Source organism: Ascaphus truei, chromosome 4 (genome assembly GCF_040206685.1).
Source record: "Ascaphus truei isolate aAscTru1 chromosome 4, aAscTru1.hap1, whole genome shotgun sequence".
NCBI classification, from domain to species: Eukaryota; Metazoa; Chordata; class Amphibia; order Anura; family Ascaphidae; genus Ascaphus; species Ascaphus truei.
Genome location: NC_134486.1, coordinates 210,204,303 through 210,221,133, shown reverse-complemented (window position 1 = coordinate 210,221,133; position 16,831 = coordinate 210,204,303). Strand labels below are relative to the sequence as shown.

General features: G+C 39.5%; 1 protein-coding gene across 3 annotated transcripts in view; it reads left to right on the top strand.

The window, feature by feature from the left end:
• CATSPERE (catsper channel auxiliary subunit epsilon) overlaps positions 1-16,831 on the top strand; it is an 891,786-nt gene that overhangs the window by 282,211 nt on the left and 592,744 nt on the right. For all 3 annotated transcript variants that reach the window (XM_075596820.1, XM_075596822.1, XM_075596819.1), the window contains one exon: positions 15,051-15,139. In XM_075596820.1, coding sequence (XP_075452935.1) covers positions 15,051-15,139 — 89 coding nt within the window. The remainder of the gene's footprint in view (positions 1-15,050; positions 15,140-16,831) is intronic.

Here is a 16,831-nt window from a genome sequence, read left to right as displayed (position 1 = left end):
CACATATTACACCATATACAGTATATAATTCTTTCATTAACTATGACCTGCATTGTCCGCTAGGGGCAGGACTTTACTGTATATTTGAGTCACATTCCTACATCCCTCACAGATTGATATCTGAATTATGTAATTGTAGATCTACATTATATGGCACCATTTGGAGGTTTCCCTACTGTATGTATATTTATAACTAAATTTTCAGTCTTTTTACACCTCTTTTATGGTAACAACATAAGATGTAACAATATTACCTACACTTATATATGTATATATTTTCATTTTTCAACATATTTTTATATTTCTCATTTATTACTTTTTGACTAATAACAATATTATCCCTACATTTGTTTTAATATATGAATTTCAGATACAATTCAGCTTTAACTAGGACCTGCATTGACCAATAAGGGCAGGTTTTAATAATTGAGGAAACATTCCTACACAATCTAATCAATGAATTAAAATAACCAAAGTCAAAGTATTTCAGACACACACATATAAACCGTCTATTTTATTATTTTTATTGTTTTCAAAACAAACGACAGAGGAAACCCTTTTACACAATCTAATCAATGAATCAAAATAACCAAAGTCAAAGTATTTCAGACACACACATATAAACCGTCTATTTTGTTATTTTTATTGTTTTCAAAACAAACGACAGAGGTATGCTACCACGTAATCCACACTTACCTTTAGATATAGTTCCACTACCCCGATCTGTCCCTCACAGGTCTCCTCTTACAACAGGAATGCCTTTGGATTTTCCAATGATACACACTGGCTCCAAATGACCCAAATAAAGGATCTTTTTACTCTCCTTTAATTTAATCTGGGTATTTATACAATACACTATATTTATTTTGCCAGTTTCAGTTTTTTTGATTTGCACGTAATTTAGTTATAGGTCAGTCTATACATCCATTCCTAAACCTGTATATTACACATATTACACCCTATATATAATTCCTTTATTTAAGTACGACCTGCATTGTCCGCTAGGGGCAGGACTTTATATTTGAGTCACATTCCTACACCCCTCACAGAGTATTATGTAATTATAGATTTAAACTATATTGGCACTATCTGGAGGTTTTCCTATGTGGGTAATCTATGTATATTTATCACTAACTATTTAGTCTTTCTGAGAATATTAATTATGTAGTCACAGAGGTGGTTGAGATGCATCTAATGTTTTCACGGATACACACCTTATTTATGGTAACAGCATATGATCAATAGTAGTACCTACACTTATTTATTTAATTATATATTTTTTATATTTATTTTTATTTTCACTATTAATAGATCAATAACAACTTTATCCCTACATTTGTTTAAGTGTATGAATCTCAGATACACTTCTACTTTAACTATGACCTGCTCTGACCAATAAAGGCAGGTTTTAATAATTGAGGAAACATTCCTATACAAAATAAATCATAGTCAAAGCAATTCAGACACACACACAAAACGGTTTATTTCATTTTATTGTCCTCTGAATAACGACATAGATACTCTACCACATCATTCTTTACTTACCTTCAGATATAGCTCCATTACTCCGATCTGCCCCTCACAGGTCTTCTGTACACATGCATGAGTGGCCAGTGTCTTTAATCCTATAAGGCAAAACAAAAGTTATGGCTGCAAGATAGTATCCACGCCTCTAGGATACGCATGATACTATTGGTTAAGACTCCACCTATCACAGGCAGTGAGCTGAACCAGACACTCCTTTGCGAGTATAAAATGATCACCAACGGGAACATGTTCTTATCCCTCCTCCCCCTGATGAAGCGTGGTGAACACGTGAAACGTGCATCGGGAACGTAGGGCGTCACTCTCGTGACGTCACCCTAAGTGGCGACATCCTATCGTTTGGTCTACGAGCAGGCTTGTATTTTGTGGCAGTACTTTCAATTGATTTGTACCGATAAGCATCTCTATTTGGGAGATAGAACAAGATTATTTAACCTTGTACACTTCTATATGCTTTACGATAGTGGCATATGTTTGCTATATTGGATATTGTGGTTATATGGCAGCAAACGCTGTGTTTTGCTTTATGACAATACCTCTCTGCATATATAAGACCTAATGTGATACTATTGAAGCAGTTTCACAGGCTAATACATCTTTGTTACTCTGCTATTTACAAAAGCTTCCACTATTGTACTCAGCCTATAGCTGCAACTAGTCACTTTAGTGGCATATTGGATGGATAATATCTTTGCACTAGCTACAGTACAATCCAATAGCCGATTTAGGGAATACCACTTTTAGCCTTGCTGTAGAGTACTCTTAGGTAGTGTAGTAATACAACAAACTGAGATTTGAACTCTGATTGATCTGATTATTACCACCGAAGTTTTGTCTGACATTCCACATATGTAATAGCACAATTAAGCTCCAATATTTATTCCACAGATCAAATGTTACTGCATCACACTATCCACATTAATTAGGATTTATATATACCATTTAAATACCAATATGATCGTAGCCATACCATATTAGTAGTACCTATTTTGGATGTCATATGAGTATATAGAGATATACATTAACTATTTTTCTCTATTATGGGATCATTTACTCATCTGCCACATTAGCATGGGGATTTTTAATAATGTATATGTGTTTTTAGCCTTCTATGTAGAATTAATAAAATTTTATTATTTTTGATTTCCGTGGTAATTCTGGGCAATTTACCAGTATTTTGTAGTATTATACCACAGGGCTAATTTTTAGTCCATTTTCAGACCACTTCAGGATTGAGTGCTCAATAGAGGGGGAATCTTTCTGATCACCTTTCTGATCAACACTGTTAATATCATAACACTATCCTCCAGAGCACCTTTCACTTTACTCTATTGTAATTATGGTGATGCGGTCTCACTCACCTATACTCTGTTAGTTTTCGGAACATCTTTTGTTCTATATTTGTGACCAGCTCCCCTCCCCCTATTCCAATTTAGGATTAAATACAAAAAGCATCCCAAATAACTAAGCAATTTTGGATTTGGATTTAGGTATATACCATGTCTAAATTATTAACTGAAGGACAAGACATTGACCACTGGCTTGATGAAGCCTTAGAAATATTCTCTACTACACATAAACCTGAAGTAGAGGGAACACAGTCTGACATAAACAGCTATTTCAGAAATTTAGAAAAAGCCTACAGCTCAAGAGCAAAAATCTGGTGGGAAGTTGCAAGCTTAGAAAATTATTTGAAAACAGAACTAGTCCCAAGAGGACTCAGAGTTAAGGTTCCTCTGTCCCACCAGATAACAGATACAGACTTCATAGCAAAATGGGAGAAAATCTTACTCCAATGTTCAGCACAATTGATGCAACATCTCGTTGAATATGAAACAAAAAGATGAAATCAGGTGAAGTCTGAACTAACAACTCTTAGAGCTGATATAATCAAATGGCAGCCCGATCCACTCTTTGAAGGATTAGAAGATAAATTGAAAGCAAATATAGACAAATTTACAAAAGAGATAAAAGAGAGGAAACATAAAAAATTCCTCAGGGATTATGATGACTTTAATGAAGGGAAAATGTTCCGCTTTAAATTGAAACATCAATCAAAGAGAGTATATTCTAAGGCACAAGATTCATCCACAGAGTGGGAAGCCTCCGCTAGTGACTTTGAACAGGATACCATAACACATGCACAGGAAACCACAAATATAGACAGTGACACAGCTTTCCCATTACCACAAAGATCAGGCCCCTCTTCTTCTTTTTTAGAGAATACAGGCCTCTTCCCTATTCCAACAACAAGAGGAAAACAAGGAGGGGAAAGGGCCACTTATCTAAGAGATCGAGAGAGATGGGCATACCAGGAACCATCCAAGAGGAGAAATCCTCGGGGGAGGAGTCGACGACGCAGATAATTAATTTATCTAGCAAAACCCTAAACCCTAACCACGTGAGTGTTCTGTCTAAGGGACTGTCTTTTTGCCCTACTAGTCAATTGGATCTTTTTGACTGTATAAAAGATCTTAATTTGTTTTGTCGGAAACTATCACTACATAAATTCTTCAAAAAAAGGAAACAGTGGCAAATAGCTAATACACCCTTAGAATTTCTAGGAACACAAGATCTTAATAATTTGGAGACCCCGGAGGATTTAGAAGTAGAAAGTCTCAGTCCTTCAGGCGAAGGCCCTTACACTGATCTCAAACAGAAATCTAAATTTACACCTTCTATTGAAAGTTGTTCTAACATCCATGTTTTTAATTAACTTGTTACTAGGGATCTCATGACCCTTAGATCTGACAAAGGTGTACAAAATCTGACCTATCAGGAAAGAATAGCTCTTAGAGATTTGGAAATGGACAAAACAATCATTGTCAAACCATCAGACAAAGGGGGGAACATTGTTACCCTGAACGAGGATGACTATGTAACAGAATCTAAGCATCTTCTTTCAGATCTACAGTGTTATTCCATTCTGCGTACAAACCCCACACTTTCTTATTTGAAAGAATTCAAGACTATACTTGATTTGGGTCTAGAAGAAAAACTTATCTCTAAGAGTGAATATGAGTTTATGTTGATTAAGACACCCAGAACTGCCACATTCTACCATCTACCGAAGATTCATAAAGAGAAAAGACCTCCACCAGGGAGACCCATAGTGTCCGGGATCGGGAATATTACATCCAATACTAGTGTATATCTAGATAAAATCTTACGTCCATATGTTGACATTTTACCATCATACGTAAAAGACACTACAGACATATTATGTAAATTGGAGGGTATTTATCTGGACCATGACTCTATCCTAGTAGGTTTAGATGTGGAGGGACTGTACTCCAGTGTTCCACACAAGAGTGGAATGGAAGCCACAGCTCATTTTCTGAAAGCTAGAAGTACAGACTGCATACCTCACAATAACCTAATCTTGAAACTTCTGGATTATGTACTGACCCACAACTTCTTCATGTTTAACAATACCCTGTATCACCAAATACAGGGTACCGCCATGGGGACCACATGCGCTCCCACCTACGCCAATTTATACCTAGGCTGGTGGGAGGAAACATTGGTCTTTGTGGAGGACAATGAGCTATATACTGAACATGTGGATTTGTGGGTCAGATACATTGATGACATTATCCTGATTTGGAATGGTACGGAGACACTCCTACATACCTTCATTGAAAGTTTGAATAAAAACAACTATAATCTAAAACTGACGGTACAACTTAATAAAAATAAAATAGAATTTCTGGACATCATCATATCTAGAACAGATACTGATGGAATTGAGACGAGTATTTTTAGGAAACCTACTGCAACCAACAGTCTCCTAAGAGCTAACAGCCATCATCCGAAACATGTTATCACTAATATTCCTATCGGACAGTTCTTAAGACTGCGACGGAACTGTTCCACAACAGAAGAATTTATCAGACAGGCAGTAGATATGTCTAAGAGATTCCAAACTAGAGGGTATAGTAACAAGCTAATCAAGAGAGCCTACTATAGGGCCCTAATGTCCTCAAGGACAGAACTCCTATCTCCGAAAATGACTGTGCAACAGGAGGATACTATTAGGTTTATCTCAACATACAATAACCAATCACAACAAACCAAACACATCCTCCACAGACACTGGGACATTCTGTTAGAGGACCCTGATTTACGTAAAATCCTGAGAGACACACCAACAACAGGATATAGACGTAACAAAAACATAAAAGACAGACTAGTCCATAGTCATCTAGACACACACCCGACAAAAACATGGTTGGGCACTAAATCATGCGGATCTTTTCCGTGTGCAAGATGCAAAGCTTGTCCGTTCATGCAAGTCACAAAACAATTTATGGATTCAACCCACAGTGTTACATTCAAGATTAAAGATTTCATAAACTGTCTTTCCTGTGGAACAATTTATCTGATGACCTGTGTATGTGGCAAGATGTATGTGGGTAAAACCCACAGACCACTAAAAACAAGGGTACTGGAGCATATAGGGAGTGTACGCAACGCGATTGATACCCCAGTTGCGAGACATATCCTGGAACATCACAATGGGGACCCTAAAGCTATGCATTTCTGTGGGATCGAATTTATACCCAGAGATAAAAGAGGAGGAAATTGGGACCAACGGCTCCTACAACAGGAATGCCCTTGGATTTTCCAACTACACACACTGGCTCCAAATGGCCTAAATGAAGGGTTTATTTACTCTCCTTTCATTTAATCAGGCTATACAATACACTATATTTATTTTGGTAGTCTCAGTTTTTGTTTTTATTTTTGGCATGCAATTGGGTTATAGGTTAGTCTTTACATCCATTCCTAAACCTGTATATTACACATATTACACCATATATATAATTCTTTCATTAACTATGACCTGCATTGTCCGCTAGGGGCAGGACTTTACTGTATATTTGAGTCACATTCCTACATCCCTCACAGATTGATATCTGAATTATGTAATTGTAGATCTACATTATATGGCACCATTTGGAGGTTTCCCTATGTATATTTATAACTAAATTTTCAGTCTTTTTACACCTCTTTTATGGTAACAACATAAGATGTAACAATATTACCTACACTTATATATGTATATATTTTCATTTTTCAACATATTTTTATATTTCTCATTTATTACTTTTTGACTAATAACAATATTATCCCTACATTTGTTTTAATATATGAATTTCAGATACAATTCAGCTTTAACTAGGACCTGCATTGACCAATAAGGGCAGGTTTTAATAATTGAGGAAACATTCCTACACAATCTAATCAATGAATTAAAATAACCAAAGTCAAAGTATTTCAGACACACACATATAAACCGTCTATTTTATTATTTTTATTGTTTTCAAAACAAACGACAGAGGAAACACTCCTACACAATCTAATCAATGAATTAAAATAACCAAAGTCAAATATTTCAGACACACACATATAAACCGTCTATTTTATTATTTTTATTGTTTTCAAAACAAACGACAGAGGAAACACTCCTACACAATCTAATCAATGAATCAAAATAACCAAAGTCAAAGTATTTCAGACACACACATATAAACCGTCTATTTTGTTATTTTTATTGTTTTCAAAACAAACGACAGAGGTATGCTACCACATAATCCACACTTACCTTTAGATATAGTTCCACTACCCCGATCTGTCCCTCACAGGTCTCCTCTTACAACAGGAATGCCTTTGGATTTTCCAATGATACACACTGGCTCCAAATGACCCAAATAAAGGATCTTTTTACTCTCCTTTAATTTAATCTGGGTATTTATACAATACACTATATTTATTTTGGCAGTTTCAGTTTTTTTGATTTGCACGTAATTTAGTTATAGGTCAGTCTATACATCCATTCCTAAACCTGTATATTACACATATTACACCCTATATATAATTCCTTTATTTAAGTACGACCTGCATTGTCCGCTAGGGGCAGGAATTTATATTTGAGTCACATTCCTACACCCCTCACAGAGTATTATGTAATTATAGATTTAAACTATATTGGCACTATCTGGAGGTTTTCCTATGTGGGTAATCTATGTATATTTATCACTAACTATTTAGTCTTTCTGAGAATATTAATTATGTAGTCACAGAGGTGGTTGAGATGCATCTAATGTTTTCACGGATACACACCTTATTTATGGTAACAGCATATGATCAATAGTAGTACCTACACTTATTTATTTAATTATATATTTTTTATATTTATTTTTATTTTCACTATTAATAGATCAATAACAACTTTATCCCTACATTTGTTTAAGTGTATGAATCTCAGATACACTTCTACTTTAACTATGACCTGCTCTGACCAATAAGGGCAGGTTTTAATAATTGAGGAAACATTCCTATACAAAATAAATCATAGTCAAAGCAATTCAGACACACACACAAAACTGTTTATTTCATTTTATTGTCCTCTGAATAACGACATAGATACTCTACCACATCATTCTTTACTTACCTTCAGATATAGCTCCATTACCCCGATCTGCCCCTCACAGGTCTTCTGTACACATGCATGAGTGGCCAGTGTCTTTAATCCTATAAGGCAAAACAAAAGTTATGGATGCAAGATAGTATCCACGCCTCTAGGATACGCATGATACTATTGGTTAAGACTCCACCTATCACAGGCAGTGAGCTGAACCAGACACTCCTTTGCGAGTATAAAATGATCACCAACGGGAACATGTTCTTATCCCTCCTCCCCCTGATGAAGCGTGGTGAACACGTGAAACGTGCATCGGGAACGTAGGGCGTCATTCTCGTGACGTCACCCTAAGTGGCGACATCCTATCGTTTGGTCTACGAGCAGGCTTGTATTTTGTGGCAGTACTTTCAATTGATTTGTACCGATAAGCATCTCTATTTGGGAGATAGAACAAGATTATTTAACCTTGTACACTTCTATATGCTTTACGATAGTGGCATATGTTTGCTATATTGGATATTGTGGTTATATGGCAGCAAACGCTGTGTTTTGTTTTATGACAATACCTGGTTACTCTCTGCATATATAAGACCTAATGTGATACTATTGAATCAGTTTCACGGGCTAATACATCTTTGTTTCTCTGCTATTTACAAAAGCTTCCACTATTGTACTCAGCCTACAGCTGCAACTAGACACTTTAGTGGCATATTGGATGGATAATATCTTTGCACTAGCTACAATCCAATAGCCGATTTTGGGAATACCACTTTTAGCCTTGCTGTATGTATGTATGTATGTATGTATGTATGTCTTTATTTGTATAGCGCCATAAAATGTACATAGCGCTTCACAGTAGTAATACATGTCATATAAATAACAAATATAAATAACAGATCATGGGAATAAGTGCTTCAGACATACTGTAAAAGTAACATTAAGGAAGGAGTCCCTGCTCCGAGGAGCTTACAATCTAATTGGTAGGTAGGGAGAGCGTACAGAGACAGTAGGAGGGAATACTAGTAAGTGCGTCTGCAGGGGGCCAAGCTTTGTGTCATGTGTCCATGATTATCCAGTGCTACTCATATGCTTCTTTAAGCAGATGTGTCTTAAGGTGGGTCTTAAAGGTGGATAGCGAGGGTGCTAGTCGGGTATTGAGGGGAAGGGCATTCCAGAGGTGTGGGGCAGAAAGTGAGAAAGGTTTAAGGCGGGAGAGAGCTTTAGATACAAAGGGGGTAGTAAGAAGACTTCCTTGAGAAGAACGTAAGAGTCGTGATGGTGCATAGCGAGAAATTAGGGCTGAGATGTAATGAGGGGCAGAAGAATGTAGAGCTTTAAAAGTGAGCAGTAGAATTGAGTGTGAGATACGCGATTTAATCGGAAGCCAGGAGAGGGATTTCAGCAGGGGAGACGCTGAGACAGATTTAGGAAAGAGTAGAGTGATTCTGGCAGCAGTGTTTAGGATAGATTGTAGGGGAGACAGGTGAGAGGTAGGAAGGCTGGACAGCTGTAGAGTACTCTTAGGTAGTGTAGTAATACAACAGACTGAGATTTGAACTCTGATTGATCTGATTATTGCCACCGACGTTTTGTCTGACATTCCACATATGTAATAGCACAATTAGGCTCCAATATTTATTCCACAGATCAAATGTTACTGCATCACACTAGCCACATTAATTAGGATTTATATATACCATTTAAATACCTATATGATCGTAGCCATACCATATTATTAGTACCTATTTTGGATGTCATATGAGTATATAGAGATATACATTAACTATTTTTCTCTATTATGGGATCATTTACCACATTAGCATGGGGATTTTTAATAATGTATATGTGTTTTTAACCTTCTATGTAGAATTAATAAAATTTTATTATTTTTGATTTCCGCGGTGAGTCTGGGCAACTTACCAGTATTTTGTAGTATTATACTACAGGGTTAATTTTTAGTCCATTTTCAGACCACTTCAGGATTGAGTGCTCAATAGAGGGGGAATCTTTCTGATCACCTTTCTGATCAACACTGTTAATACTAGATTAGACCACAGTTTATTAAAATCTGCCTTTCTAAAGTTTAAAGTCTTTGTTGAACCCAAGTAATCTGTTTTTTGATAATTTATTTCAAATGAGACCATGTTATGATCACTGTTACCCAAATGTTCCAGGACTTGAATATTTGTTATTACTTCTACATTGTTTGATATGACCAAATCCAGAACTGCCCCTCTCCTGGTTGGTTCCTCAATAATTTGGGTCATATAATTGTCTTTAAGCACCCCCAAAAACCTGTTTCCTTTTGTTGTAACGCTAATCTCATTGCCCCAGTCTATGTCTGGATAATTAAAATCCCCCATTATGCAAACATGACCCAGTTTTGATGCCTTCTCCATTTGCAAAAGTATTTTAACATCCTCAATCTCACAGATATTTGGTGGTTTATAGCATATTCCCACAAACATTTTCTTTATACTTTTACCTCCACTGCTAATTTCTATCCACAAAGTCTCTACATTTTCATCATTCCCTTCATAGACATCATCCCTTATAATAGGTTTTAGATCCGGTTTAACATATAAACATTCTCCACCTCCCCTTCTATTTGTTCGGTCCTTCCGAAAAAGAGAATAACCCTCTAAATTAACTGTCCAGTCATGAGTTTCATCCCACCATGTTTCAGTAATGCCTATGATATCATAATGCTCCCCCATATTATCTGTCAGACTTCTTGCATTAGCAAGCATGCATTTAACTTTTTTTTCAGCCTCCACTATTATCTTATCTGCCCCTTCCTTTCTGCTCCCACTTGGTTTAGTCTTTAGAAGTTTTCTAGTATTATCTGTATTTACTATGGGTGTCTCACTGCTTGTCAAACTTGCACTTGCCCCCATTCTACCTCCATACCACCTTGTATCCTCATCTATTCCATTTAGTTCATTATCTGTTTCATTCCCCTCCCCCCTCCATCCTAGTTTAAAATCTCATCCAACCTTTTTAGCATTCTCCCCCCTAGCACAGAAGATCCCTCTTCATTGAGGTGCAATCCGTCCCTAGAATATAGATGGCACCTCTCAGAAAAGGAGTCCCAGTGCTCTAAAAACCCAAACCCCTCCTTCCTGCACCACTTTCTTCGCCATGCATTAACCTCCCTGATCTCTGACTGTCTCCCTGCGGTAGCGCATGGCACTGGTAGTATTTCAGAAAATACTACCTTGCTCTTACCGATATAACATAATCCACATGGACATTTAATCATGTACACTATATTTGTGGTTGTGCAGGTGATACGATCTTTAATTTTAAACAATTTGCCACTTCTGGGATGATAAAACTTGTCCCCAGTGTTTAGACTGTTACAGATGCTACATCCATAACATTTTAAACAGCCTGCCTTGGGTGAACTCAAGAAATGTGGAGTGGTATAGTGTTTCTCATTATCGGCTTTAATTAGGATGTCCTTTAAATTTTCTCCCCGTCTATAAGCAAAACGTGAGAAATCTTTACAGACATCCTTAAGAGTGTTGTCAGTCTGTAGTATTTTCCAGTGTTTCTGAAGTGTTTTTTTAATAAAACCACTGGCAGTTGTAAATTTACTAACAAATGTAAGACGATCACTTTTTAAAGGTAATTGTGGAGACTTGTTAAAAGCTGTAATGATTTCAGACCTATTGTGTCCCCTTTCCACAAATCTCTCCTCAATCTCTTTTAGAGTATCATCCAATGTAATTGGCCTGTCAACTATTCGTGTAGCTCTGATTTTTTGAGAAAATGGTTGCATTTGTTTCAGGCGCTCTGGGTGGAAGCTAGATGCATGCAAGGTACTATTCCTACTGTGGGCTTCCTATAGAGATCACTATGCAGTTCTCCATTTTCATATGTAAGGAGCACATCTAGATACGAGATCTGTTTTGTGCTCCAGTTTTTAGTAAATCTTACAATTGTATTCAGCCCATCAAGATAATCAAAAAAGTTGGTAAGCACCTCCTCTGTACCTTCCCAAAGAAATAGCAAATCGTCAATGTATCTACAATAAAATAACATCTTATTGTAATGCTCTGAAGAATAGATGAATCTCTCCTCAAAATCAGTAATATATAGGTTAGCGTAAGATGGGGCTACATTGCTACCCATCGCCGTCCCTGCTGTCTGTAAATAAAAAGTCTGTTCGAACTTAAAATAATTCTTATATAGAACAAAATGTAGGAGGAGCATAATATAATCCACAGGTGGATTTGATTTGTGTGAATTAGTAAAATTTTGTCTCATGACATCTAAACCACTATCGTGAGGTGTTATAGTGTACAAATGATATGATAAAGGACATTAGAGCTTTCACCTCCTCTTGCCCAGTCTCCGCACAAAACAAATATGTCAGTCAAAAGCCTTCTGGTCTTCTACAACCTCTCCCGGTCCCGGACCGTCCTTGGAGTCACATTGCCATGGACTTTATCATGGATCTTCCCCCGTCTAATGGTATGACTACTCTTCTTGTAATTGTGGACAGATTCTCCAAGCAAGCTCACTTTGTTCCCCTCAAGGGTCTACCCAATTCCAGTACTTTGGCGGATATCTTTGTAAAGGAGATTTTCCGTATTCATGGCGTCCCGTGGTCCATTGTCTCGGATCGGGGTACTCAATTTGTTTCTAAATTCTGGCGTGCATTTTCCCAGAGGTTGGGCATTACCCTTCTGTTTTCCTCAGGCTACCACCCCCAAACGAATGGGCAAACTGAATGCATGAACCAGTCCCTTGAACAGTATTTGCGTTGTTTTTCTTCTGATTCTCAGGATAATTGGGCTGAGTTGCTCCCTTGGGCAGAATTCGCGATTAACTCTCTAAAAAACGAGTCCACTCAAGAATCACCGTTTTTTGTAAACTACGGATTTCATCCTACCCGTCTTGCCATGCATTCTCCTAGGTCCGGAGTTCCTGCAGCTGATGATAGGGTATCCACCCAACAGGGGTCTTGGAGGAGGATTCAAACAGTTTTAAAAGAATCTGTGCTAAGACAAAAGAGACAAGCAGATAGGATTCGTCGGGAGGCCCATAAGTTCGTACCTGGAGATAAGGTCTGGCTTTCTTCTATAATTGTCTCCCAGTTCCTGGGTCCTTTCTCTATTCTGAGACAAATTAATCCTGTGGCCTATCAGCTTCGCCTGCCGCCCTCTATGAAGATTTCTCCAGTGTTCCATGTCTCACTGTTGAAGCCCTTTATCCAAGGCAAACGATTCGCTCATCCTTCGCTTCGGCCTCCTCCCCCCATTGTACCAGGACAACAGGAGTTAAAGATCCACTACATCATTGACTCTCGCATCTCCAGGGGCAAACTCCAATTTCTGGTTCACTGGAAGGGATACGGACCTCAGGACCGTTCTTGGGTCTCGCATACGGATCTTCACGCTCCATCTCTGCTCAAACGATTCCACCAAAAATTTCCCCTTAAACTTTGGATGGTTCGTCTGGAGTCCGACCCTCGAGGGGGCGGTACTGTAAGGATCCGCGCTGCGGGTATAACCGCTTCCAGCGCTTCCTTACCTCTCTTACAGGCTCCCCGGTGGCGTACCTCACTCCTTGCAGCTCCCTCTCCCGCTGCCCCCACACTTCCGGGTCGCGCGCGTGCCCTTAGGCCCAGGATGCCATTTTCTTGCGCCGGGTGCCTGACTCCGCCCCCGATGACACGGCGCACACTCCACGCGCTTCCCTGCCTCTTCCCCATCACGTCCACCCCCCAGGCCCTTCTCTCCCATCAGGCTCTTCCCCGAGCCGCTCCCCCGCTCCTCCCCTTGCTGTGACAGGCCCCAGCTACCCAGACACATTTCTCCCATCAGATCCTCCCCCGGGCCGCTCCTCCATTCCTCCCCTTGCTTCGATAGGCCCCAGCTTCCCAAACACTTCCCTCCTATCAAGTCTCTCCTCAGACCACTCCTCTGTTCCTCTCCTTCCTCTGATAGGTCCCAACCCCCTATTTAGTCTCCCCTCACCATTACCTCCTTGCTCTGCATAGCTTCTGTACCTTGGTGCTGTCTGCTGTTGCCTGGCCCCTTTTGTCTTTCAGTCCCTGTTCCTGTCCCTGGATATTCTGCTAACCTCCCTGGATATTGACCTTTGGCTTTGGACTTCGTTGATGCTGCTCTCTGGTACCCTTGGACTTGGCGTTAGACTCTTTACCTTGCAGACTTCTATATCCCTTGGACACGGCTTACGGACAATCTACTTCGCTGCTCTCTCCACTCCACGACCCAGGCTTACGGACACTCAACTATGCTGCTCTCTCCATTCCACGACCATTGGCTTACGGACTATACCTACCACCGCTGGAGTTGGCAAGTACGGTACTCTTTCTATTGTTGTTACCCGGACCATCTACGCTACTTCCACACTCCGGCCATGCCCCCGTATACTGTTAGGTGTGTGGTATTATCCCTTTCCACCTCAGTCCCGGGGTCTCGTCTGGCTTGTGGGCAGGCCGAGCGTTACAGCATGAAAGCTCTCTCCTCACTTCATAGGGCTGTATCCACGTGCGCGAAACGCATGAAACGCGTCAGAGGATTTTTCAGTTCCACTTGTTTGCTTTGTGCTTATTAAATATACCTTTATTTTATTGGTTTTATTTCAGCCCTCATTACAAACTAGTGCACTGTTTGCCATTTTTCTTTTGTTTTTTTGCTCCCTGTTTAGTAAACACTCAAGCCTTTTCCCTTTTTTTTTTTTTTTACTCTTTATGATATACTGTAAAACAAATATACATATTCACTTCGCTTCTCCGTGTAAGGAGCATGCTGCATGTGAACAGATTGGCCATACATATGTGAAAAAACAGAAAGTGAATCCCTGCGCTTCTCCCATGTATACTGTACATGAATAATTTGTCTTCATATTGATTTACATATTTACTCTAGTTATGCCATTTAAATATCAGAACCCTCACTTCTCTATTAAACAAACAAATCAGAGGGATGACTCAGTATTTTCTTTTATTTTGATATATTTTAGCATTTACTGTAGTGTTGACAGTTCTAATTGTTAGAAACCACTTTAAATTGGTGATTAATTTCCTACTCTGCTTTTGCAGGCGGAGTTTGAGGATTCATTACGCTATCTCACTGTATCTTATGATTTGAACTGTTTTATGTGGTATATAAAAACTCCAACAGAAATCAGGTAAGCACTAATTATCTGGGTTATACAGTACAAGAGATAGGAGCAAATTAGAGGGAGAGTTAGATGTAGTGCTATAGAGAGAAAATATAGATAGAATAAATGAACAGTAAAGTTTGAAGATGAGTTTGATTGGGCAAATGTTGACCCGAGTGGAAAATATATGTTTGCTCCCTGTGCTGCACCTCTTTATACATGTCTATCTTTGTTCCATCTAAGGTATTTACCCAAACCTCACTGACTTTTCCTCTTCCTTAAGTTGTGTATATCTCATCTCTATTTGTCTCTACACCAGGGGCGTGCAAACTTTTTTTTGCTGTGCCCCCCCTCCCCCCGCCTGCTCCTCTCCGTTCTGAGCCCCCCTCCTTACCTCGCATGTGACGTCACGTCACTTGACCCCACATTGACGCCGGCAGAGTCCAGGTAAGTTTTAGAATTGCAGGGGCCTCACGCGATCCCTCGGCATTTAATAATAATAGAACACATAATGGAAATAAGTGCTTCGGACATAAAAGTAACATTAGGAAAACGAGTCAATGACTCGAAGAGCTTACAATCTAAGTAGTAAGTAAGGACAGTTTATAGAGACTGTAGGAGTGTGTTCTGGTAAGTGCATCTGCAAGGGGACAAGGTCAATGTATATGAGATGTATAGTATCAGGCAACCATAACCCATGACGTTGTATCTATGTCCTAAGGCAGGGGTGAGCAAACTTTTTATGCCGAGCCCCCCTTTTAATCCATGAAATTTCTCGGGCCCCCCCTGCCTGATGTAATCAAAATCACATAAAGAAAAAACCTTTATTAAACGGTATACAATGTAAATACAAATATGTCTCATGCCGCGCATATAGAGCCCGCGATGGCGACGCTAGCGAAAGTTGTATTTCGCTTTGCGGCGGCGGCGTGGGCGACCAGGCCATTGATTGGTTCAGGGGCTGTCACATGAGGCGTCAGCCCCTGAAAAATCAAATATTGCCGGCTTCAAAAAATTGCGTCACCACATCACGCTTTCTATAAGCGCACGAGGCGGCGGCGACAATGCATTTGTTTTCGGGCGACGTCGCGTCGCCGGCACTATAAGCGCAGCCTAAATACTTACATACTTCAACAGCTCGCTCTTGCAAAATTAGGCTGCGTCCACGCTGCCGTGGAGAGCGGTGACATCACCGACTCTCCAAGCATGAGCACAGGGTGTCCTGCATAATTTTGCAAGCACGAGCGGGGAAGTGTTTACACTTTTTTTTATTATTATTTCTGTACATTCATAGTATGATTGATATAGTGGCAGCCTACCCTTTCACTTGCAGAGGATCACAGCGAAGCAGGTTGCCAGTGGAGGAGAGCAGAAACACAGCGCTATTGTAGGGCAGACACCATAAGGAGGGCACAACCAACAGGCACAGCACACACACAATCACAACACACACAACCAACACACACAACACTCAATCACAACACCCACACACACTCACAGACAACCAACAGGCACAGCACACACACACCACACACTGCAGTATATATATATATACATATATATATATATATATATATATATGTATATATATATATATACTGCTGCGGCACAGTTTATTCGAGCATTTGCCCGTTCTGTGCCGCAGCAGTAGCCTGGCGCGCGCCCGAGTGTGACGGGCGCGCGCCGAAGCAGCAGAAGAGCGCCCTCCGATCGGGGCGC